Here is a 26,993-nt window from a genome sequence, read left to right as displayed (position 1 = left end):
GTTGTTGTCTGTATCATATCTCTTGATACCATGCATTTCTCACAGTGTATAAAACGTATCTGACCCTCACACTACAAATGAACAACAAAAGGTGCAAGGTAAATGTCTGTACTTTAGATTCAGCAAACAGTGTGCAAAAACCAAATATATAAATCCAACAAAACAATCCGTGTATCCAGCAGATGATTCCCTTCCCCTGAACTGTTTCAGGTAGAATATTGAAAGTGTTCTGCTCACACAGTATTCCTTTAAGATTAGTAGAAATGTCTCTTTCACATAACATCCTCCCAAGGATGATGAAAATTGTCTGTTTTTCCAAGAAATGGTGTTTGAAATAATGGCAAAAGTGTATTTTCTACACAGAAACTTCCAAAAATGGTTTCCTGTTATACTCTCCTGCCAGGAACCCTTTCACAATGTCTTTTCCTTTAACATACTCTGGATGGGTTACCTGGTGTACTCCCCTTCCAGGAATCCCCCTCTGGGGTTGCAGGTCCCCTCGTGTACTATGCTGACAGGTATCCTTCCCCCAAAGGCCCACTTTCCTAATGTACTTCCTTCACCAGGTCTTCTTAAACTTTCTCTTTAACTTTCAGTTGTTTTTCTCTTGACATATAACACAGCCATACTCCTTCATAGTTTCTCCTTTATTGACTCCAGGTATCACTTGTTCCAACTTCCCCCATATTGACATTTCATATACTGAGACTTGTTCAAGCTTTGTTTGTTAACTTAATTTCTATTATTCATTGGCTTGTGGCAATATTTGTTCGAATCTTCCCCACATTGACATTTCATTTATGAAGATTTGTACAGTTCTTGTCTTTCAACTTCTTCATTAGTGTTCAATTGTTAATTAAAACATTAACTCCTGTTTTCCTCATATCGACATCTCATATATGGAGGCTTAGATAAGTTATGTTATTCTATATTACTTGGTTTATATTCAAATCAAGTATGCAGTTGCTTGTACACCTGTCGGCAGGCCCCAGGGCTCCCAATGCTTCTGGGCAGACTCACCAGTGTTTTCTGGCATGTCGGGCCTGTGTCGTATGGCTTCGGCAAAGACCTTGCTTTGGGAAAGTGTTTCCCGCTCCGCAGGCCCCAATCGCGGTTCTCTTGTCGGCTTCCCCTTCACCCGCTGGTAGAACTGCTGCTCATCACTGCGACCACATCCCCAAAAGCCTTTCCAATGCTTCCGGCTCCTCAGCGGTCCTCCTGCAGTGCTCGCTGTGCCTCCCATGGTCTCTAGTCTTCCTGGTAGGAGGTGCCTGCCTCTTTCAGCACGGTCTTCTCTTGGGTGTCTGCCTTCAGTGTTACCATTTGCGGAATCAGTTAAACTGCAAGGAAACAGCAGAGCCGGCTGGGGAAGAGAAAACCATGACACAGGAAACCGGAATGAAGCCGGCACTGTATGCCACCACAGGGAGACATAATCCAAAAACAATAGAAGACAGTCGGGAGGACCAAAATTGCAGCAAGAACACAAGGGCTTGCTCTGATATATCAATCCAATGCCAAATAATTATAGGACACCGGTTCCCAGAATGCTCCACGATGTGAAACAGACAGCAGGATGGAAAACAACAGCCCAAAATTCCAACCCTCATAAAAACCGGTTGGTACTTTATTCCAGGAAAGATTGGGCACTGGGGCTAGCGAGAGCACAGTGGGGAAAACAGGAAGATGAACGGGGGGAGGAGAGAACGTGGACGCACACAGACGGGAGGTGGGAGGATGGCCTGCGAGCAATTAAGAAACAAGCAACACCTGAAATGGGGAGAGGAGGGAAAAGCGGAGAAATAAAACCCGGACTAATGAGGTACCGGGTGTGTTCTTTTCCATCTCTTATTTGTAGAGCAGTGAATGGATCAAAGACGCCAGCGGATACGAGTGGGCCTATTAGTTTGGTAAGCAGCCGACTAAGAAGGTGCCCATATCTTCGAACCCTGTTATTTCTTTTCCCTGAAAAGCGAAAGCCGCGAAAGGGTTTCTCAGGACTTGATTTCCTTTCATCTAACACAACCGGTGGCAGGCGACAGGAAGCTTCTGTCAAGCGGACATTTGAACATAGAGAGCCCCGTGCGTTAAAGAACCGGAGGGGTTTATTTTGTTTTGTTTCCATGGTTCGAGTGAAGAAAAGGTGGGAAAACCAGCAGTACCAACCCATCTGCTACCTCGCACTGGAAGAATACTGTGTCCCTCCCGGTGGGGTCACCACATCTCCCCGACAGCCATCTCCTATCAAGTGATCCTTCCTCATAATATCAACCCCAGGGTCAGGATAAGGTAGCGGCTGCCGTCCCCTGGCCACTTGGGAGGAGGTCCTAGTCTGGGGATCAGTGATGTCTCCCCAAGATTCATTACAGGTTCCACAGACCTACATGGTAGTTCAGCCACTTATAAGGTGTGCATCTGCTCGAGTGTGCTGTCTAACTGTGGGACTCATTATTAGCACAGGTGGCCATGTATTTCCTTATCTCTCACACTTCTGAAATCATTCTATCTTTAGGGGCAGGATTTGTTGCCTGCATATTCTGCAATGGCTCTAATGTTATCATATGACCATCCTGCCAGAACTTTCCTTGGAATGTTGTAATATCACTAATACTGTATGGAGCACTTTTTCTGTACAGTTAAACTAAAGCATAGCTCCACTATACCTATCAAGCAAAATCAACAAATTCCAATTCAACAGACTAACCTACTCTGCCCACTCACACCTACTCACTGGCCCCAGATTTAAGCAGTCAAAGGCTGGGGCCGCAGCTTTCCTGTGGTAGCTGAAATGCACTCCCATTAATGCTAAGATCGGAATCATCCTTTTGGACCTTCCAAAAAAGCCTCAAAACCTGGTTATTCACGCAAAACCCCTAACTTACCAGGCAAGGAGATCGCACACCCATACAACTGGATTGCTCACTCCTGTAACCAGCAGCCAGACACTTGTACCATCTGTTTATGTAACCAGCGCACCGATGCCTCCGGGCTTGGTGCTCTCTACTAATGCAAATAAATAAAGAGCAATTCATTCACCTTGGGAAAGCGACAATCCTTATGTCTTCAGTTCAGTGCCTCAGTTGTCTCGATGTAGTCTTCAATGGTACACCAACCAGGTCGATTAATTGAGTATCACATTGTGGGTGCTAATGTCGGAAGAAACACAATTAACTAGTGCTCAGAAACAATATTCTTAGTGATAGCGGTGCTATATAAAAAATCAGAATGAATACTTCTATTTTAGAGGGTCTACTTGTGCTAGGAGCTTCCCTTTAAAGAGACAGAAATATGTTCTGACTCCCTGCAACAACCCCCTGCCAGAAGAACAGGGCATGGTGGAGTAGGCCAAGGGAAAGTCCTCACACTGCCCCTAGGGCCACCATCACATAGGGGGGTGGCAGAATCCAGCCCCAAGTGGCCCGTCCAACGTTTACCTCAGGGGTTAGGCAGGGGTCTTTTTCATAATGTAGATAATACATGGTTGGTTGAGGGCTCAAAAGCGCTCTTAGACCTAGAAAAACTGCTTCATGCAGCAGCCAAAATTGTATTTGGTACCAGAAAATGTTACGACATAAGACCTATCCTCTCATCCGAAGGCCTGTATGTTGTTCAAGCTTTGATGCCTGACCTATAAATGAGTGCATCTGCAGCACCCTACATACCTGGCCACACAATTATGTCTCTGCAGTGGATTTACAGCCTCACGCAGCAGGATGAACTTGTTAATAGAGATGCCAAATGTTTATGACACTCAAACCTATAGGCTGGCATTCAGTACCTTGCTTGTGGAATAGCCCGCCTATGTATAGGCTGGCATTCAGTACCTTGCTTGTGGAATAGCCTGCCTATGTATAGGCTGGCATTCAGTACCTTGCTTGTGGAATAGCCTGCCTATGTATCAATGATTGTCTCCTTCCATTTCAGTATTATCATGTCAGTTGAAATAGTGATTTGTTTTTGCTGTTGTTACTTTTCCTTTTTATTTGACTAAGCATTGTCATGTTATTATCCAACTAGTGGAAAAACCTGTGTACACAGGCTAATGTGTGTAAAGGAAGACATTTTCAGAGTGTAAATATATTATGTTGTGTATTTTAACGTAATTTAGTTAATAGAAAAATATTTTTGTACAGGATTTTGCTCCTTTTAGGTATCCTCAAACAAAATCTCACAGAAACCGTTGAAAGTTCAATAAAGTACATCCAGACAATTTCTGTTTATGTTTTTGTTCCTTATTGCCACTTACGGGTTTTGGACTCAAATACATAACGATGAGGGATGTCTGAGGAATACAATTCATGTGCAGTATGATTCAAAGTAGACAGATCATTAACTAAAGAAAATTGAAGTCAAAGTTTAAAACGTACATGCAGAATATTTTTGATAGAATAATACATACCAAGAAATATTACAATTAATAATTACATAATACATAAGTAAATTTAAAACAAAAGTAATTTCTTTTGTTAGACAAACGGTGCTTAATCAAATTCATTTCTGTTCATATGTTTCTTTTTTAAATGTATATATTTTCTTAGTGCTTGCAACTTGAACTATGCTGTTAAAGTGGTATCCTTTGTTAAAATACACATTTTGTTTGCCTGGAAGATGAACTTGACGGAACAGGACATTTCGGCACTGCCAGTTTGGCACGGGGGTGATTTGGTGAGGACGTTTTACCGCAGGAGCTGTTTTGGCGCAACCTGACGTTCTGTCGACCATGCTTACTGCTATTGTTTGCACACTTTGAAATGTGTACTTTCATTTAAAAAAGTAAAAAGAGATGACTTCTTTATGGTTTTTTTTCTTCCTTATGCTGTGCTACACTGCACAAAGGTGACATGTTTCCATATTCGCTGCATTTATCAGACGGTTCTCCCATAGGTGAAACGGAGAAGAATTATTTTGTGAAGGCATGTCATGATTTTGCGGAACATGTTCCTTTGTCGTGTGCATTTGAAATGGTTTCATTTGAAAGTGTTGGTATCTAAGCATGTTCTGAAAATGCTCATGTCATTTTGAAAAGCTCATTTTATTTTGTTCAATTTCTTTGCACTGTATTTCCTTGACGTAGATAATAGGCGGGGAAAACACTGAAGTCATTTGTGTTTGTGACTGGAGAATGTGGTACATTTACTTTGGAAAATCACTAGTCCACAGGGAGCATAAGGGCATGACCTCAGTAGATTAAACTGCTGCGCACCAAAACATCCCCCCGGCGGACTGGTGGCACCAAACTGGCCGCGCCAAATTGGCCCGCGTCCAACTGGCCGCGCCAAAATGAGGTGTACTGGAACTTGAAGTCTTATTGTTGTATGCATAAGGCAACAGCTCCTTCAAGCAGTGATATTGTTCAAATACAGATTTTGTTCACCCGGAAGATGAACTTGAAGTCTTATTGTCGTATGCGTTTGGCAACAGCTCCCTCTAACAGTGATAGCAGATGAAGCGGGCAGGACAGCTTTGGACAAACATAGATCTGGCTTTGTATTATATAGTATGATGTATAACATTGTATCGGATTGTTTTACCTCGAGTTCCTTACTTGTACCATACTTAAACTTCACTGTTCACCACTCTGCATATCATCTGCGATAATGATTGTACTTCATAATTTCTACATAAAATACAAATTAATTTAAACAAGCATTGAACTGAAAACTGATTTGATTACAAAATAGTTTGGCATGCTTTTTATGCTTATTTTATTTTCCATTCTATTAATTGCAATCGCACTCAGTGAATGGACAAATAGTATAACCAATTTAAAAGCATCTTTTCCCTACTACTAAATCCCATTAGCAACTAAATACACACACTTTTTCATTACAAACAAATCCGCTTGAAGTGACTGGGAATGGAATTAAGCTTCAGTAAACCAGCAACCAATGATTGAAAGACAAACAATGGCTCCAACTTTGCTGCAGATGCACGTACAAAATAACACTTGGTGCATGTTCCACTGTACCCCACAGTCCTCTTTGTCCTAGGGTTTAGCCTAGGCTCCTTTCATTTAGATCTAAAAGTAGACTTTGAAATGGGAGCCCATGTATAAGTATATGGTGTTAAGTGTCTCCTCATAGCTAGGTCCTTCGCTCTTAATTCAACTCCCAGGCAACGCATGCAGAAAGGAAGCATCATAGGTTTGCCATCAGGGATGGTGACTACGATTTTTAAGTACTTGAGTTAATATGAGGAAGAGTATAGACGTATTCTTAAATCTACCTTTGCTTCTTACAGACTCCCTGGCAGATTTGAAAGCATTTGTATTTACTGTGCAATCACTTTAGAGCAAACCTTACTCAGTAGATGGAAACAATAATATCCAAGTAAAAACAAAGTGTAAATACAATGAAGACATTTAAAGACATATTAACATAAAATTCAATACATATTCACAATAATTTGTTAGACCTCATATCAGTTCCTCTTACAGTAGATGCACGCAACCCATCTCTGTTCCAGTGGCGTTTGAGCTACATACAGAAAGTCGTAAATATGCTTTCCTCAGTTAATCTTAATTTGGACATATAATTTATAAATATTTAAGAGTTTCAATTGAATTATCATGATTACAAAAACAGCATATATGCTTAGTTCTAATTATTTCTTACCGCACCCTCTGGATTCATCTGGTCACTAAAAGGTTAAATAACTACGTAGCCAACAGGCTCGGATTGGCCTATAGGGCAATAGGCCCATGGCCGAACTAAAAACTCAAAATGCTGGTGTGGGCCAGTTTTTTTTGGTCAAAGTGGGCCACTTTTTTGGCCAATTTGGGCTTGTTTCATGAGTTACTTCACCGTGCGGTTAGTAGTTTTGACTGGTGTGGCTGAACATTCTTTAAATGCACAATTTACATAAGACTTTATCAAAAATCTCCCCCTTGGTTACTATTCAAACAGTTTCACAAAAGGAATTAATTGTCATTTGCAACTGTTGGCCACTTTTTCATTGGTGCCCTAGACAATTTTATGGCCCAGTCCGACCCTGATAGCCAAATCAAAAAACCTCCTTTGAAAGGCAAGACCAAATTAAATGACTGGCACGGAGCCGACATACAGAGAAGTGAAGAGTTCTCCAACGTAGCTTCTCTAAAGTTACAACTGGAAGCCTCTGAAGCCACCTTTGTGCTGAATGCATACTTGTGTACTCCGTAACGAGGAGGAATAGAAGCTTTAGAATACTACAAGATACTGGTAAATATGCACCATTCAAATGTGTCAGACCATTGCTCTGATGCCTTGGGATCCCCAGATATTGTGGACTACAGATACCATGATCCCCCATCCCACCATTGACTGTGAGAGCTCGGTCTAAAACACATGAAGAGCCAAAGGTTGCAAACACTGGTGTTCGATGCTTAATTGCCTGGATTAGATCCTAGTGTGCCTGTGAGTATATGCACAGTTTAGTTACATTTTAGTTACATTTCCTAAGGGACCTTTTAGGAAAAGTGCCACAAGACTTGTCTCCACTGCATGCAGTCATGTCAGAGTTCCAACATATCTGTATTAAGATGCAATCGCCACTTATTTTGTTACAAACATATACGTTTCATTGTGATTCGTGTTCTCTCTTTATTTACAGTGAAAATAACATCAAAACACTTTGGACAAGATTAAGAAAAGATGAACCCCACCTACTTCCCAGCTTTGAAGAGTTCCTGACAAGAATCTTCTCCCAACTGCATGAGGCGAACGATGAAAAGAATGAACTCGAGTGTGCCCTTAAAAAGTTGGTACCAATATCTTTGTGGCTACTTTCTATTTAGTACCTTGGGTGTTATAGATGGTGAGGAATCAGAGCTAGCATATTCTAACCAATTATGAAATGCACAAGGAATGAAAACAGTACAGTTTAGTCATGCTATTTGCTGCCCCAAGGAAAAAATGTTTAGTATTTTAATGGATCTCTGAAATGCAGGTACTTTTTTTAATCCAGGATATGCTCCGTATTATACTGTTACTTCTGCAAATCTGTAATTTACAGTAGTTAACATTGCCATGAGTACCCATGTTGGTGTTGTGGTGTCCACATGGCCCAACTGGGTATACAGTTGAGTACTTATTTGCCTCCATAATATCAACCTTTCATGTTATACTTTGCTCTGTCTTAATAGATATGTACACTTACTTGTTATAAAAAAAATCTACTTCTACAATGTATATATTATATATAGAGGGATGGAGGGGCTCCTTCATTCAAGCAGGGTGCACAGCACCTTTTTGTCAGTAGGTGCGGACTATCTGCTCATTTTAAAGAGCAGGCGACAGTGCATGCATGGCTTTCATCCCTGCAGCATGTGTTGTGCAACTTGTGTGCTTATTCTGATTGTGCCCTTTGGGTGCTTGGTAAATTTGGTTGAAATTATCTTTAAAATTGTGAATATTCTGTGATTTATTTATTTATTTATTTAATTTGTTATACGCGCCCAGGACCCGGAGGTATCACGGCGTTAGATTACATACAGTAAGGCATAGGTAGTTACAGTACAGTCCATTCAACAGTAGGTACATAGGTAATCATGCATATTTTTTTATTTTATTTTATTTTGATTTAGCTGTAAAATACAGCCTTACAAAAATGCATTACAAAATATAAAATACATGTTATACACAAAGAAAATGAATTACATATTATTGCATTAAGAAGAAGTGCAGTTTGGCAACAGTGCAGGGCCGAGTTGGTTCATTTCATTGCATAAAGCCACTTATTTATTTTTTTTAGAATCAATTACTTAGCCAATTATGTCACTTTAAAATTAAAATTATGTCACTTTAGTATTAAAATTAATATTATCAGTTTGATTCAACAGGGCTAATGATTCAATAAACACGACACTTGCGATGTTCATTTTAGCAGATCGACTGTTAAACAGAATATTCCAGAAATTGTCCATGCTTAACATGAGATTACTCTCGAACAGATGTTTAAACATTTTGCATCTTTGTTGTAATAGAGCAGGACATTCAGAGATTAGATGTTTTAGTGTCTCTATAGCTGTTGGTACAAGGCAAAATCTACAGTCGGCATTAGATGTGTTATTTCTCATGAATCGCACTTCATTTGTTTGGCAAATATTCAATCTTATTCTCATATATGTATACTTAGATTTGGAATCAGGAAACTTTGTTAGATAGTTTTCAGTTACATGAAGTTTTTTGATTGCAAAAGCTTGTTGTTTAAACACTCGTAATTTTATACATGCCTCTCGAGTTTTTATCCAGTCATATAACTCATGTTTCATTTTTGCCCTCTTGGGATTGTTAGTGAGTAAATCCTCAGCAATACCGGACATTTCCATCAATGCTTTCACCCATTTTCGCCATTTCAGGATTTTAGGATTCAATGATTCCAACATGTATCTTCCCATTGTATACATTATTCCATTTTCTCTGACAGCCATTAGATATTTTCGATATAATGTCAAGACTTTCCATGTGTAAATTGCATATAGTGATACTACACCCAATTCATGTCGTATTAGGCACATTGATGTAGACGTTGGAAGTCCACAAATTCTTTTCCAATAGCGACGCTCAAGTCTTAGCCAAACATTCTCTAAGATGATCCCTCTAGTTTCTGCTCCATAAATTATTATGGGTGTAACTTTTTGCTTATAGAAAGTAATGGCTGGGAGTAACGAAAATTTGCCAAATTTGGCTTGTATTATCTTTGACTGGGCTATACCAGTGTTAACCTTGTTTTCAATTTCACATTAGTATGGTTTATCCTGTTGGTTATTACTAATTGTCACTCCCAAGTACTTATATTCAGAGATGATTCCTATATTAACATTCTGGATTTGCCACTCTCTAATTTTAGAGATTTTTTTTTTTCTTTGGCTCAAGTATCATAATTTTACACTTATCTTGGTTAATAGTTAATAAGTTTGCATCGGCATAATTGCTTAAGCTACATAAGAGTGCTTGCAAGTCCCCTGGTGTCTTAGCTAATAGCACTAAATCATCAGCATAGAATAACCAGGGGACTGCATGACCTCCCAAACGGGGAGCATCTGATATGATTTTTCAGAAAATCTTGTTGCACCGCCGACATAAAGAAATTAAACAGGGTGCTTGCCAATATGCATCCTTGCTTTAGCCCCCGGAATGTTTCAATTGGGTCTGACAAGGTACCGTCTAGGGCCAATCTGATTTGTACTGTAGTTTTAGAATGTAATTCGTTAATCCAGAATGTGATATAGTTCGGACACTTCGCTTCCTGTAGCTTATTGATTAACAATTTTCTGCATACTGAATCGAAGGCAGCCTGGAAGTCAATAAAGGCCATGTAGACTACCTGCCCTTTCTGATGTTCCTGCTTCTTTAGGAACTCCAAAATATGAAGGTTAATAGCTGTCCCCATCCCTGGCATAAAGCCGGTTTGATTTGGGTCTCTAATTCCAGCATCATTTAGCCATTTGTTGATATCTCTTAATAATAATCGGGCAAAAATGTTGCCCGGTATATCCAAAAGAGATATAGGTCGATAATTCTTGGGATTTTGATTGTCCCCCTTCTTATGGATTGGTATAGTAATGGATTTCCTCCAAGAATCAGGAATAGACTGAGTTAGCACAATTCGTTTAAAAACGGTAACTAGAATTTGTGCCCATGCAGTAGGATTTTTTTTAATCAGAAAATTGGACAGTCCATCAGGGCCCGGAGGGCGAGATGTAGACAGTTTCGAGATGATAAGTAAAATGTCATCAATATCAAAGACCAGATTCTCTGTTTTATTTGGTTCAAAAATATCTTGGTGTCTGATAGTCTTGGTGTCAGCATACAAGGTTTTATAGAAGGCAGACCATACTTCTTCGGAAATAGGATTCATTTCATTCACCATTTGGATTTTCGTTTGAGTCTCTTCTCTTGGAGATGGTTTAGCATGGCCTCTGCGTCTCGTTGATACATTAGGGCTTTCCTTGCTCTTAACCAATTCTTATGTTTGCATTTTAATGTCTTCAATTGGCGTAAGCAATCAGGAGAATTTTCTTTTATGATTTTCCTTCTATCAGCTCTATATCAAGGTTTATAAGTAGCTACCTCAAGGTCAAATATATGCAGAGTTCTAGGCTTTCTGCTGTTGTGATCATTTCTCTTGATCCTAAAAATCTGCATTTCTTCGACATAGGAAGGACAAGTATTAGAACTGTGGTATGTATCATCATGCTGGGAACGGTTTAATGTTTCGCATAAAAGTTATAGGGAGACAGGAGTCCAATAAAATCTATTTTGCGCCAAATTGGTTGTTAAATTACGAGCTAGAGATGAGTCATATACTGTGTCATCTACAAACCAGGTCCATTTTGTAGATTGAATATCATGGTTACTTATTTTCTGAGGTATGATTCGGAATTCAATTATATGATTAAACAGATCTCGGTTTACGAAAGTGTAGTCAATTATTGCTGTTTGTAAACCTCTATGCCAAGTGTTGTTATATGGCATATCACCTTTTTTTGCTCCATTTAACATTAAGAACTGTCGTTCTAACATATAAGCATTCCATCTTTTAGCTATCGGCGTCAGAGGTTTCCCCACTTGGGTTAAGCATGCTAAATTCAAATCGCCAGTTATAATTACATGCTTGCAGGTCGGGTCTAGTATTGTTAATTTTAATACTTCATCCATTGCATCAAAGAAATCAGAATCAGATATTACAGTGATTCCAATAGACGTTTAACAACCCAATGTCAGATGACTTAACTGTTATCCTTACCAGTTGCAAAAAGCTGTTGGAAGAGAACCAAGGCTCAATTTGCATATTGGGGGAAGATTTTATGGCCACCATTAAACCTGCCATGGGTCTACCTCTGACTGGCACAATAGCAGGAGTCAATACTATAACATGATTATCCCACACTGGAGCGATGGACAGCCATATTTCCTGGAAAGCCAGAATGTCATATTTCAACAATAAGCTATCTTTAGAATTAGTAAGATGCTTAAAGCCTCTTGTATTCCAGGAAGCTAGCGCTACAGTTTTTGAATTTTGGACTAGTTAGTTATTATTCATTCTCAATTCTCTCTCATCCAACATTTGTCCGTTCAAACTTGGGAGATTTATCTGTGAGTTACAGCTTTGACCTTTCTGACATACATTTACTTTGGGCACACACTGATTTCTGGAATTAGGTGGTTGTTGTTGATCCCACAGGGCTGGATTTATCAGGATGAAGCCCAATTCATAGAGATCATCTCTCGCCTCCCATACTGCATTTTTAACAAAGTTAGATTTCATCCATAGCTTTATCATAGACAGATCATTTCTGTGAGGGAATTCTATCTGATCTATATCACTCGAGCTTATTCCTTCAAGAGCATGTACCTCAGCAAATATGTTCATCACAGATTGCCTATTCAGGTCAAAGCTTTGACAGGGCGGAGGTCGACACTGCATCATTAGACAAATTGTATTAGCATCTCTCAATGGAGTTCGGTACCCAGCTTTGGTTATGTAGTGTGCTTTGGGCTGTGGTGGATTATTTGATTGTCTTGTGGTGTTACTCACCGGTGTATATACTCCCCCACCCATGTCATTTCCCATTGGATTCTCCTTCATATTTACTTGAGCAATAATTCTTTTTAGGGATTGCTCTATTTCCGATTTCCATTCTGACATATGCATACATTTATCCTGGTTTTGTTTTGTAGATTCATGGCATTCCTCCCTCTTATTAGCATGCTCTGCTATCTCACTTATTGGCTGGATCTCAGTATTGTTAGGGCCACCATTTATCTGATTTGGTAGTCTACTTGGTGCATCAACTGCTTCTGTGCTAATCACCCTACAGGGTTGGTCCTTTGCAATATTGTCAGTTTCAACTTCCTTTTGCTGATCAGCCAATTGAATTAGGTTGTTTAAGGGTTCATATTCTGAAGGCGTATTTTGTGTCATTCGTCCTTGGCTCGTGTTTTGGGATATCGCTTTCCGATATTTATTCGCGATAGCCGTGCGAGCTACCGCTGCAGCTGTTTTGGGCAGTGTTAGAGTACGGATGAACTGTTTTGTTCCTGTAATTTTGGAGTTGGCAACAGTTGCCGCATTTTTTGATTTTTTTGTAGTAGTTTTAGCATTCGTATTTGGTCCTTTCTTTCTTGTATCAAAGATGTTGTAGGTCGGGGCATTATCATTTTCTTCTACCCCTGTAACAGTTTGGGCAACACTATCTATCTTTCTTCTGTATCAGAGGTTGCTTATCAGAGATTTCCAGATTCTTTGTTTTGTCTTTTTTCTTTTTAGAACAAGATTGTCCAGATATGCACTCTTCCTTTTTTTCTTGAATGCAACTTAAAAGTGCGCTTTCCTGACCTTTGGCATTAAGGGATTTAATACTAATGTTTTCCTGTACAAGTTCTATTGAACTTCCTTCCTTTTTAGTTTTTTTTGTTTTTGCCCCCAATTGTAATGCAGTCAGTTGATCTTGCGTACAATCAATTAGCAGTATGTCTTCAGACTGTGAATTTGTTTCTTCAGTTCTTAATTCTACATTTATAGTTCGGCTATTATGTCTATTATTTTGTTTTTCGCAGCATACACAATAGGACTCATTAACTGAATTTTTCTGAAGTAGTTTGATTAATAATGAGTGTTGATCGTTAATTTTAGTATCTAGCGTGTCATAAAGACGTGTAAGAGAGAATAGGGCTGCATTCATAGTTTGTAGAGAAGTTTCTAGGCCTATTACAAAGCTTCCCGGCATTGCTTGTATTTTTTCATTTGGGGCAGAGTGATTCCGCCGCGGGGTTGATTGAGCAAAAGAACAGGACAAAACCGATGAGCCATTATTCGTTGGGGAGAACATCATAGGTGACTGGTATAAGTCTTGTCTATCTATACTGTCATCTAAGTTCTGCTTCGAATCAGTAATCTGGTTTGTCTCTGATGGACTGACTCTATTTCTATTCAGAGTGTCTTCCATTCTTACCTCCTCTACATTCTCGCTATCAGTGTTACCGACAGAGGCATCCTGTTCTTTTCCATCATCACTTAAGCCTGTATTGATTTGTGTACTCGGCAAGCTTTCTGTTGCCTTATTTTGTGGTTCCACCCCCCCCCCTGTTCTTGGAGATCAATTACATTCAGTATTCCTGCCGCAATTAATGAATCAGGTAGGGACGAATGAGTATCCACGCTACTCCCCTGAGTATCTATACATATTAAATCCCGCTTAGTTGGAAGCTCGACCAGCCCTGCGGTTTGAATACTTTCAATTGTTTTTCCACTTTTTCCCTCTAAAGCACAACATTTTCTGATATCAGCCATTGCCGAACAAGCTCTTATACTAGAGGCTGATTTGCTGACCTGTACAAGATTGATTGTCCTTGAAGACGCTTTGGGCGTGGAAATAGCTTGACGCGCACACATGGTGATTGCTTCTTTTGGCGGCATCCCGGTGCGCAGCGTCATCACCATTTTAAGTACAATAGCTTGGGTCAACCACTTAGTTGTTATAAATGTTATAAAACAGAAAATCGTTTACACTCTCTTTGCTCGCTTTTGAATTCAAGACAGGCCAGACTATGTGATTGGTGATTATTTAAATATGCTATCACCCCAGATCACTGTTGTTAGTAAGTAATGCTCATGTTTACCACAGTAGACAAACTTTTTAACAGATATACATTTAAACACAGGATTACCTGATGAAAAATAATATTATGTTTGCCTAAAGCCCTCAGACCCTCAGCCAGCAGACAGCCGACAGCACTTCTCAAAAGCACTTCCTCCAAATGCGCGCGCGCAAAATGCGCGCGGCTCGTTGTTTAAGAGGATTATGGGAGAAGGGGGCAGAGCTTGGACTTGTAGTTCTAAAAATGAGTGAAATAAGAAGGTATATTATATAAAGAATACTGCAAATTGTGTCCTTGATAAATGCTATAAGAGTCTCTTTTTTTTCTGTATCTTTACCAAGTCAAATGTTGTAGTTCAGCATCCACAGAAAATCGGGCATTCGAGCTCCTTCACAGCCGACAGCACTTCTCAAAAGCACTTCCTCCAAATGCGCGCGAATATTTGTTAAAAGTGTGGTTTTGACTTGTTTGCAAAATGTAAGGTAGGAAGGTTTGTTCCTGATGGTGGGAGGGAGCGTGTTCCATAGTGTGGGCGTGATGACAGTGAAGCAGGGGCCCCCTGATCATTTTCTGTTGAATCTAGGTGTAGTGAGTGAGATGGAGGAAGTTGAGTGTAAGGTTTGTGGATTGGGTTTCTTGGAGATGCGGTGCGTGAGATAGGGGTGTTGTGTTGTAGAGGCAGCGGTGAGTGGTGGGGAGTATTTTAAAGTCAATGCGTGCTTTAATGGGAAGCAAGTGGGCTTCGCGTCTGATTTGGGAGATGTGCTATGAGCGTTTGAGGCCCCAAACTTCTCTGAGGCCGTTGTTCTGTGTGAGTTGTAGTTTATTGAGATTCTTGTTGGAGGTCCCTGCTAAGATGGCATTGCAGTAGTCAAGTTTGATACCGACCGTTGCTCTAGGAAGAGTGAGGCAGTTGCTAGGGGTGAGGAATTTTCTGGAGAGAGTGAGGAGTTTGGGCAAGTATGCAGTGGAAGAGGTCATTGCTTTCACGTGTTTTTTCAGGTTGAGTTTTGCATCTAGGTAGACTTCTAGTGTTTTCACATGAGGGGAGACAGGGATGCTGTTTCCATCGATGATGAAGGCGGAGTAGGCAGGATCAAGATGTTTGAGGTGGTGGGGGTATCCGACAATGAGTAACTCGGTTTTATCATCATTTAGGCATAGGTGGTGGTTTGCCATCCATGCCTATATGATGTTGTAGATGTGATTGATGTTTGCACAATCATGGTCATAGGTGCCAGATAGTTTGAGGAGGATCTGGGTGTCATCAGCAAAATTTGTGTAAGGGATATCGAGGCTGTCAAGGTAATTGAATAGGTCCTTAGTGTATGTGTTGTAGAACGTGGGTGAGACGCAAGATCCCTGTGGGACACCATAGGGAACTGGGATGGGGTCTGCCGCTTCCCTACCCGCGAAGACCCTAAAGGTTTGGATGCTCAGGAAGGATTTGACCCATTTGGCTGCTTCTTGTGAAAAATTGAAGGAGGTGGTGAGGAAGTGGCAGAGGATATCATGGTCTACGAGATCGAAGGCCTCTGAAAGGTCAAGTAGCATGAGAATGGCGATGTCTCCTTTGTCGCAAATGAGGTCAAGTTGTATCTTGAGATCGAGAAGGGCGGATTCCGTGCTATGTCTTGGTCTAAAGCCAGATTGGCGTAGACCGAGTAGGGAGTGGGTTTCGTGGTAGGTTTGGAGTTGTAGGTAGGCAGTGCGGCCAAAAATGTTCACAAGGAATGGGACTGTAGTGATTGGTCGGTAGTTGGTGGGGAGAGTGGGATCAAGGGAACGTTTTTTCAGTAATGATTTGACCCAGGCTTCTTTGATGGAAGTGGGTATGGTGCAGGTGCTGAAGGAGGCACTGATAAATTAGTAATGGTGGGGGCCAAGGGCTCCGGACAGAGTTTGATGATGTATGCGGGGCAGAGGTCACCAGTGCAGTTGAAGGCTTTGAGGTGTTGGATGATGGTATTGGTTTCTGCAGTGGTGATGGGGGTGAACTGGAAGTGGGGGATGGAGGTTGTGGATGGGGAGGATGTACGGTGGGAGGATTCAGCTTGAGGGATCTGTGCTTTCTTGAAGCTGGTTTTATCTCCAAGGTTCTGTATTTTGTTGACTAGGGTGGATTGTACCACCGTGCACCAGGCATTGGGCCTCATTACACGGTAGGCGGTAAGGGTTTACCGGTACCGGTATCTTACTGGTGCCGGTAAACCCTTACCGCCTTACTACGAGGTCCCTTTGCGGGTTGGCACATTAACGCCTGCTTTTAGCAGGCGTTAAAAAACAAACCCGCAAAGGGACCGGGGTGCTAATTACGGTACCACATTTTGCGGTACCGTAATTAGCGCCTTCCCCATTCCCATTATGTCCTATGGGGCAAAAATGGGAATGGGGAAGGGCAATGGAGGAAGGAGGAATTACTGCCTTCCCAACCTTGTAATAGGGCGGTAATTCCCCTTTCCTCCAAGGCGGTACTGGTAAATTACCGGCATGAACAATGGCGCTAATAGCACCATGGTTTACCGCCTACCGTGTAATGAGGCCCTTTGTCTTTGGGAAAGGTAGAGACTGGTGGGACTGGGGTTTCCAGTTCTTTTAGGATTTTGAATAGCTCTTTTGTGTTAGACTGGGCTTCTGTGATGTGGGTATTGTAGATGCTGGCTTTGGTGTTGATGATGGCAAGTTTGTAGGAGGTGGCGCAGACGCTGAAGGCATCTTTGTTGCTGGGGGAGGGGGTTTTCCGCCAGATATCTTCTTTAGAACGCTTGGTTCTGCAGAGATTTGCTTGGTCTTCAGTGAACCTGTTGTGGTGGTGGTCTTTTTTCCGAGTGCTAGTTTTGAGAGGGGTGTGGAAATCCAAGGTGAGGCGCAAGGCAGTGTATCAAGGCTGGCATATATGAAGGGTGCCATCTGTCTTGAAGGTCTATGATTTTTGCAGAGCATGCACTTGCCTTTGAATATTGTTACGGTATATAGTTACTTATATTTCACTGGACAAGTGACTCGAATTTCACTACGCAATCCTCCAACTAATTACTGGCAATTTCAGAGATGTCTTCTTTACTAATAATTAAAGGCTATTTTTCTGTCGAAATTATCTCTTGCTGAAAGTAGTGTTTTAAAGCATGCACCTCTAGCTGGGAAACTGGTTTTGGTCCTCTGACTGTCCCGCCAGCCACACACCATAGAGCATGCAAAATTCCAATCGACTTCTCTCTATCTGAACCTTATCAATGGTTGGGGAAAGAGAGTGAGTGGTGTCTGCAGTCTAGCAGATACCTTAATGTATTTAATTTCACAGCTGTGGGGATGATGGGTGATGAAAGGAACGTATATAAGACTTCAGAATTCTAGTTACATATTTGTTTCTTCACTTAAAATCACATATAATGCAACACTAACAATTGAGATATGTAACTGAAGTATTCTGTTCACTTGTGTAACAGGACATTGCCTCAGAGGATACTTCGATTGAATTGAGAACCTAAAATGAAATTCATGTGGCTTCATTTATCTTTTGGGAATAAAAAGGTACCCTATTTAGAGTACATGAACAGTAACAGTAATTGATAAGTATTTTGGATTTCAAGTTGTGAATAAGTGAAAGGGAATTTAAAAAATAGTTTTGCTTTATTTTTTGTTGGAATTAGTCTTTTAGAAAATGAAACACCACGAATAACACAGATGTTCTGCCTTGTTCTGGCTCAATAAGAAATATCCTCCTGGGTCCAGTCCTTTCTGCTGATTTTGGTGTAGCTTTTTCTCAGACAAATTGTCTAGTTAAGTATGTAGCAAGAAAATGATCCAGTTCTCCATTCTGCCATAGAGTCATTACTTTTATTGTGAGCTAAACCCCATCCACTAGACACTTGAGGATGGGGTTTAGCTTTTAGAGGATCGGAGCCGGCTGAGGGGGATGCAGGGTGAAGAGTAAATCGACCGACATGAATATTGGAAAAGGGAACTTTTCTTTGTTGTTTATTGTACATCAGGTGCTGTGTGGAAAGAGACTTTGCACAAAAGAGACTTGGGCACAGAAGGCCCTGATGTTGGTGAAAGGAACTGTGAGCTCATGCCAGAGAAGCCCAGGAGTGTGCTGTGCTTGAGTGACCCGCCTTGTCCCATGCTAAAAACATGGGCAGGGGAGGCCAACGGCCTAAACATCCTGACATATTTTGTGAACATTATCCCACACTATTTTGTGGGATAACAGTAAGGATTTTTATTTTACTATAGGCCCTTTCTATTTGACTAGACTCCACTAGGACTGTATTATTATTATTTGATGGTGGTTGCTTGCGCCCATCTTAGATTTAGGTTTAGATAGGCATTTTTCACACCCATGTTAAAGTTCAATAAACACCCTTGAACTGTAATCACTTGTGTCTGTCTTACGTTGATACCATGCCTTCCTTTCAGTAACCCTTATGCATATGTTAATGTGGAATTCTGTACATTTGAACCTGTGAAATCTGGTCCTCACGCGTGAAAACTGATCACTTATCAGTTACCAACCATCTGTCTGTGAAAGCTGATTTATCTTGACGTATGGCAGACTTATGATTTCCTCTGTGCATTAGCTATTAAAAGAATGCTTTTAAGCATTATGTGCACAATCTATCCATTGGAAGTAGTGGTTGAATGCCAAAGGCTTATGGATCTTTCATGGCTATCTGTTTCTCAAAACATCTATTAGCTTGACAGTGAAATAGCCATTAGTCAAAGTGATGGTAGCCTTGAGCTTGGCCTAAATATACCAGACCATCAATGTATTGGTTTCTGAGCCACATAACCTGTATTCCAAAGTTTTTAAAAAAAATAGAAATAGACACCTCAAATTACTAAACACAGCTAGTCAGCATATCTCCTAGGCACCTTTTATAAGTGACACTAAGAGGTATGCAGTCATTTGTTTGAGTTCAGTTCACAGGCAGATTATTGGTTACAATGTCATAGAATTAAGCACAGCAATATATTATCTTGCCTTATTTAAAACATGATATATGTACAATTGTACATTTTTAAAATAAATAATTTTCACAGTTTTTCTCTTAAGTGATATCTGGGCCTTGCCTGCTGATGTGAGTTGTACAGGACTGACAGAAACACAGAATAATATATAATTATTTCTGAAATTAAGATGTTAAAGAATCTAGGAACGATACCGTTGATCTAGGAAAATTATAGCACAGAAGGTTTTCCACAAGCAAAGAAAAGATTTAGAAAGTATCCTACCATGAACTTTGTGCACCTTTTCAAGATATTTTTCTATCAAACCCTCATGCTTTTTGCTTGTCTGCCTAAACCTTTTTCAAGCCTTTGAGTCCTTTGCCATTTACTTGTTCTCACCCAATATTGTTGTTGTTCCCACACAACAGTAGCTTAGTAACAAGCATTTCTGAATTCAAGGTGTCTTCTTCTGTTTCCTGTATACTCCCCTGCTTTTATGGTTCATCCAATATATCTGCCTCCATTATAGTTAGAATGTGCTGCCGAGTTCAGACCATTCAATACATGTAATATACCCATAGTCGAGGGCACTGGACCATATTGGCATCAGTGCAGGTTTCACTCTATGGCATGTATTCAGAACCGTGGCCTCCGGTTTATGACAACCTGAGGCATTTGTGCACAAATGCCTACATAAGAGGTAAAGCTAAATGGGAATGACTGTGAAAAATCTCACAAAAGAAGAATTCATCTTCTGGTAGGGGTTATTTTAGTTATTCCCGTAACCCTCTGCTCTACTGTTATGATGCTGTGCCCTATACTATGCTCCTGTTTTCCTCCATCCTGATGTAGATCATGACTTTAAAAAGAGGGCCTGTGTTGCGCAATTTACTAAAGTGATGATATTGTGAAACTTGGCTTCCTTCACCATCAGCTGATGCTGTGGGGAACATTGACGAACTGTATTGAGGAAGTCCTGTTCCTCATATAATTTTTCTTTTCTTAAAGTGTTATTAGAGGAGTGTTTCGAGTGTGTTGCCTGGTGCCTGGCAGTCTCTCTGCCATTGCAGTCGAAAAAGAAAGGAGGAGCTTCACAACAAAACACCTGACCCTGCCGGAGCGGAGCGTAGTGGAGTGTTTCGAGTGTGTTGCCTGGTGTTCCCTGCTGGTCTCTGGTGGTCTCTGGCGGTCTCTGGAGGACTCGTGGGTCTCATGGATCTCGTGGAGGTGGAAAAGCAGCGGTTGTCTCTAGACTTTAAGAGGATGCGGTGCCTGGCTCACTGCCCTGGAGACCAACGACATACCCACTCTCCATTACAAAACAACACAACAACACAGCTGAAGGGAACACAGGAAGAGCACGGTAAGAGAGCACACAAGTGTTTAATAAGTACAACAAGTACAACAAGTAACAAGCATAATAAAAAATAGTAAACAAATATTGTAAGTACTGTAAGGTTGGCTCACGGTACCAAGCGACAACAGTATTAACGGTAATGAGAGGGGCTATGACGAAAGCAAACACACGCGCACAAGCTAAGCGAGGGCTGTCTGTGACGCGCGCTTTAATCAGAACTCAGGATGATGAAATTGGAACGAAAAAACAGCCCTCTGCAGCCCCTGCGGAAGTCATTGCGGTATGTGAGTGTGACCCCAGCACGGTATGTGCCGCCGTGCAATTACACCCCAATAAAGAGTTACCCACACATGAATTAGCTGGTGTGGCGTGGTTGCGGAGGGAAAGAGACGGGAACGATACCCTTGACACCCTAGATTTGAGGAGTGATACTGAAAGGGACCAGGACCAGGATCAGGATCAAGACCTGGGCCGGGATGAAGAGTTGGAGATCGAAATTATGGACGTGTATGAGCCAGAAATCGAGGGGCTAACGGAAAGGTGGAAGAAGTTAAATGAAAATACACAACTAGTCCCCACAGAGACATACGGCAAAAAAAAACGCCCGTTGTCGGGTCAGGGAGAAGAGGGAACGGGATCCGGCGCGCATAAAAAGAATGGTGGTGCTAATGATAATCAGACGGGAGGGAAGAGTAAGGAAGTCTGTGCTGTAATGATACACCAGGTCTGGAATGCGCAGCCTTCTTTAACTACCCCTATCCGTAGGTGGAGACAGGAGGCCCCAATATGTAACTCGGAACAAGTAACACAAGTCACGACTGGAAGTGAAATGAAGCCACAAAGTGAGACAAATAATAGCTTGCATTTAAAATCGAGCTGGTCTCTAAAATCATTGGCATGGCTAAAGGTGGCTGAGATGCACAATCCAGAGCCAACCAAAAAAGTCAATACACCCATGATGGGAAAAAGCGGTGATGAATTGAGCGAGCGAACACAAGAACCGAGGGACTCTCTTGGATGTACATAGACAAATGAAAGCATCAACCCGCTGGAGAAAACAAACGAGACTAGTGAGACTCTGCAACCACATGAAGTTTGGACCAAAAGCACTATGTTGCCAAATAATACCCCCCACAACATGTTAAATCTAGGGGGAAGAAGAAACTCTATAGGGATTGCTGACCAAGTTCTAAAAGATCTAACAAAGATGAACGCAAGTCTATCGCAAGCCCGAAGGATCTCCCAATTTAGCTCAATCGAGGGAAGCCCATCCCACGCCGAGTCACATCACCTTAAGCACAGAAGCAGTCATGAGGTAATGTCCCTAGAATCAAACTCTCCAGCGTTCGAATCGAGAAATGAAGAGATAGCATTGTCGCCAAAGAGAAATCGAAGAAGCGAAAGCTTTGAGAGTGAGAAGGGACGCCTGAATAAACGATTCAAAAGGAAAAAACAAGAGGATTGCGCGTGTAGAAATGAATCAGGCGAGATAAGCTTGCCCAAAAAGTCTAAACAGCGTACCACCTCAACTTCAACTGAGGAATCAGAAGGTGATGTTGATGGGATAACTATGAGAAAACTAAATTGTGAGAAGTCCAATGAGATACCCTTGAAAGGAGGATCCAACACTGATGACATCTCGCATGCCGTCGAGATAAAAATATCGAAGCTATGCCCTATTTTCATGTCAGCTACAACGATAGCGGTCGCCCCCCTGATGAAGCTCTATGAGAATTTAAATGAGAATTGTAGAGACCAAACAACCCCGATCGCTCTATTGAACTCTAAAATGAACAAACTAGAGACTGATCTCAAGGAAATTAATTCTGAGATTTTACTGACGAAACGAGGAAACGATATTTCATTAACAACTTTGAAAGAATCGTTAAGAAACAATTCGGAAGACAAGAAACTTCTAGCAGAAGTGGCGAGGCAAGCTCTCACGCTACTCCAAAATGAACGAGAAGGGAGGTGAGTTCTAGATAAAAATCGAGTCGCAAAAATTGCGTTAACCAGTACGAACACAGGGTATCCCCAGGAGTCACTAGACTCTTCAGAGAATCCAGGTCAAGCTATTCACCTGCCCATAAAAATGAGTCGAGCTGAGCAAAAGAACCCCCATCAGAACTGCTGTGACAGTACAGAGTCGGTAATCAGTTCTGAGGAAATTAATTGTGGAGAGATGGTTAGTTCGGACCTGGAAATAATACAACCTAAGAAGATTTGCACAACGAAAGTACCCAAAAAATCTACGGAAAAAGAGGGTGAGACTGGCAAAACCCAAAGTGAACAAGTCGCAGCTAAAGAACAAGTCCTTCCACCCCACAATCCACCCGAAATGTTAAAATCAAATGACAACAATAAAAAGCCTACATGTAGCAATTTCGGAGATGACTCCGCTAAAAGGAAGGAGGGTGAGTGGTTTGATATATTTGAACATCCGAAAGCTCACTGGGAGCGTGCAAAGAGCTGAAATCTAAAATCGACAAATCTAAAACAAATGTTTGCAAAAAGAAAACGAAGAATCAACAAGCCCAAAAGAACAAGAACTCACAGAGCTCAGCAAACCTTTTTAGAAACATCAAAGCCCTAAGTATAACAGTGAACAATACTGAGCTACTGACACTAAAAGAGCAAAAAAAGATTGAGGAAGTGCGAATCGTGGAAGATAAAGCACAAACCGAAATCCAGAGTGGGGATAACATGCTTCAGAGTGAGAGCATTATAGAGGTGGATTCTGAAGACATAGAAGGCGATGAGGATGAATTGTTGAATATGTCAACCTACAGCTCGCCTGAGGCTGAGGAAAATAAGGAGACCAATAAGGTGGTGAGCACAAAAGAACTAGCCAAGAATTGTGAATTCAGTGGCCCTGAGGCCAAAATGGTGACGCCTAAGCCATCAACATCTGGAAATGAAAAAGAAAAAGGAAAGATATTGCCAAGCAAAAGAGTGATTACCTGGCCTGAAACACCAAAAAAAACCATGCCCAGACCGAAGATAAGTGGGAAAATGGCGGATGCTCCGCCAATCTTCTCAACCCTGGAAGAGAAAAGGATGAAAAGTATGATGAAATCGAAATCCAACTATAAATCTAGGGAAGATCCTCAAGATTCTACAACAATTGATCAGGAGATCTCCAAGCTTGATGTTGAGCTTCCGAAAGAGAATACAAAAAAAGCAACACGAGTTAAAGGAGCAGTTAGGGGGAGTGCAGAACCGCCTGCCAAGTTACAAAAAACTAACACGAATGTTGTCAAGAAAGTTGTAGGAAGAAATCATCAATATAGATTACTTGTTGAAAAAATCGATAGCAAAAAAAATGATACCTCACTAAACAGATACACCATCCTACAGATATTCCAAAAAATACCGTCATTGAGAGCAATAAAGAGCGATCGGATTGCACGTGTAGAAATCATCGCTGATATGATCCAGAAATATGTACTCTTACACATAGATGACAAAAAAGATGTCGATTTGATTATGATGAGCGAGAGGCAGCTTCTGGAAGCTGGGTATCAAATATACGAGGTTGACAACTCACTTGGAGACTGTGAAGGTGAAAAACAAAAGAAATGAAGGCTCTTTAAACAAAAGGGAAAACCTCACCGATACCTGAACTCAAAATCAACTCAATAGAAGATGAAAGCGAATCTGAATTAGCATGTCTACCTGAAGAGATAAAAATCAAGAAAATTAAAATAACAGTGGATAATTGTGAAAATCTAGGTGGTGGGAGTGCAAAAGATTTAGATCTTAAAGCCGCTGAAGATGAAAGGAAAAATTGGTCTTGGCTAGCCAAATCATTGAATACAACAACGATGAGTTAATGTCATGCTGAAATAGGGCAAATGAGGTTAGCCTCATGGAATACTAGAGGATTTGTACACCTTCTAGGAACTCCACCGGAAATGATAAGAAAGGCCGATGTAATATGCCTCCAAGAGACATGGGTGACCAATTTCCCATGTGTGGACGGGTTTGAAATAGCATTAAACCCAGCCATAAAACAAAAAAAAGGACGGCCCATGTCAGGCCAAATGACATTAATTAAAAGATCATGCGGACTAAGAATCAAGGAAGCATGTAATTTGTCACCTTTCCTTCAGAAGGTCCGCTTAGTACAAACAGAGTCCACAGGACGGCTGGTGAATCAACTGTATATACTAAATATATACTGGAACCCAACCCCCAAGTCCGACCACAAGCTTGAAGATGACATTATTGAAGCCTTAGACGCAATCAGAATGGAAGACTCAAAGGCCCCAATCATACTATGTGGGGACTTCAATATGAAATTAATCGAAGTAGACCCACAAAAAACAGCGAGGACTAGCTGTGAGACTCTTAAAAATGAACGCTGGCTAGAAGAAATGGCAAGCAGAAATCTTTCTATGTTGAATGGAGTAACAAGAGGGGACATACCGGCAAAGCCGACCTGGAAAAGAGGAAGTCAGCAGTCCATTATAGATTACATCTTTGCATCTGAGAATATTAGACCGGCAACGGTCTCTTTCAGAGTCACTAAAAACACGCAAAGTGACCACAATATTATATCAATGGAGTGGAAGTGGTGTAAAGGGGAGGAAAGGGAGCAGTGGAGATGTGGCATATCAGTGGTACCAGGGAGAAACAGATTAAGGATAACAAAAACAGATATAAAAGTAGTATCCGATCAACTGCTACGATCTCAAGAACAAGGGACAATTGAAGCATTGGAGTATCAACAGCTCATTGAAATATACAGAACTAAGAATAACACCTCGTTAAGGAATCAAAACTTTTACAAACATAAGTATGATCCGGAGGTGGCGAAAAAAAGAGAGAACTGAGAAAAACTCTAAGGGCGATTGTCGCTAATAAAGGCCAACTGAACCAAGGCCTGTCAAAAAAAGCAAGAAACCAATATAATAATTGGTGCAAAATATACAGAGCAAAGATGGATCAAAGAGAGGCTGAAACAATCATAAAGACCCTAAATCAAAGGAATTCGAAGGGATTTTGGGCTGTAATAAATGACTCAAGCAACTCAGAAAAGGCGATAATAACTAATATGGTGACGGAAAGAAAATGGGAATGTCATTACAAAAATGTATTTAAAAGAAGGAAAGACATAAAAACACCAGAGATTCAAACGAAAGTACCATGGGATTTGAAAATAGACAGAGCGGACATCAAAACCTCAATTCTAAAGAGCAGTGCGTCGAGAGCCGCCGGATCCGACGGCCTGTCGAATGCAGATCTTAAAGAAAATATCGAGGAATGGGCAGACTTCTGCGATATGTTGTTTCAAGCAATAATAAAGGAAGGAAAGATACCTACAACTTGGAAGTTGGGAATAATTGTCCCAATATTTAAGAAGGGAATACGATCTGAGCCGGCAAATTATCGACCCATAGCCCTCCTCGATGTTATAGGCAAGGTGTTTGCAACCCAACTCCTCAACCAACCCACAAGATGGATTAATCAAGAAAAGATCTATGACGAGCGTCAGTCCGGGTTTGTGAAAGGAGTGGGCTGCAGCACAAATCTCCTAATATTAAATCTATCAAAAATAGACGCCATACGAACAGGTCAAAAAATATATTTGGCTTTCATCGACATGGCAAATGCGTTCGATGGTGTAAACAGGGAAATCTTGTGGCGTAAACTAAAGGAGAGGGGCTGTCATGGGAGTTTAATTGCGGCTATTAAAGAACTCTACTCAGACACCTGTATTCAAGTAAGGTTGGACAGCGATAGAAATCTGTCCAAATCAATACCCACAGAGAGAGGTGTCAAATGGGGCTGCCCGTTGGGGCGACCCTGTTCAACTTCTACATTTCAGAGGTTGGAAGTGCCCTGGCAAATGTGGTTTCATTCCCAACAACCATCAATGGTTTCCAGCTGCACCACATCCTATACGCAGATGATATGGTTATTTTAGACCGTACGCCAATCGGTCTCCAGCGAAAATTGTCAGCTTTAGAGATCTACACAAACGAACTTGGGCTAGAAATAAACATTGCCAAATCTGAAATTATGGTTCTGGAAAACAAAAGAGGCAAGAAAGGCCACAAGCATAGGTCAAGCTGGTTCGTGGGAACAAAGAAACTAGCCAA

The 26,993-nt window shown here is 41.1% G+C and overlaps 1 protein-coding gene across 1 annotated transcript in view; it reads left to right on the top strand.

Moving 5' to 3' along the window:
* CRACR2A (calcium release activated channel regulator 2A) overlaps window positions 1-26,993 on the top strand; it is a 957,312-nt gene that overhangs the window by 451,150 nt on the left and 479,169 nt on the right. The window contains exon 5 of the mRNA XM_069628295.1: window positions 7,591-7,737. Within this exon, the coding sequence (XP_069484396.1) occupies window positions 7,591-7,737 (147 nt within the window). The remainder of the gene's footprint in view (window positions 1-7,590; window positions 7,738-26,993) is intronic.

Source organism: Ambystoma mexicanum, chromosome 12 (genome assembly GCF_040938575.1).
Source record: "Ambystoma mexicanum isolate Mex_15411 chromosome 12, UKY_AmexF1_1, whole genome shotgun sequence".
Taxonomy (NCBI): domain Eukaryota; kingdom Metazoa; phylum Chordata; class Amphibia; order Caudata; family Ambystomatidae; genus Ambystoma; species Ambystoma mexicanum.
Note: the sequence above shows the minus strand (reverse complement) of the source record. Positions and strands in the feature narration are given on the sequence as shown.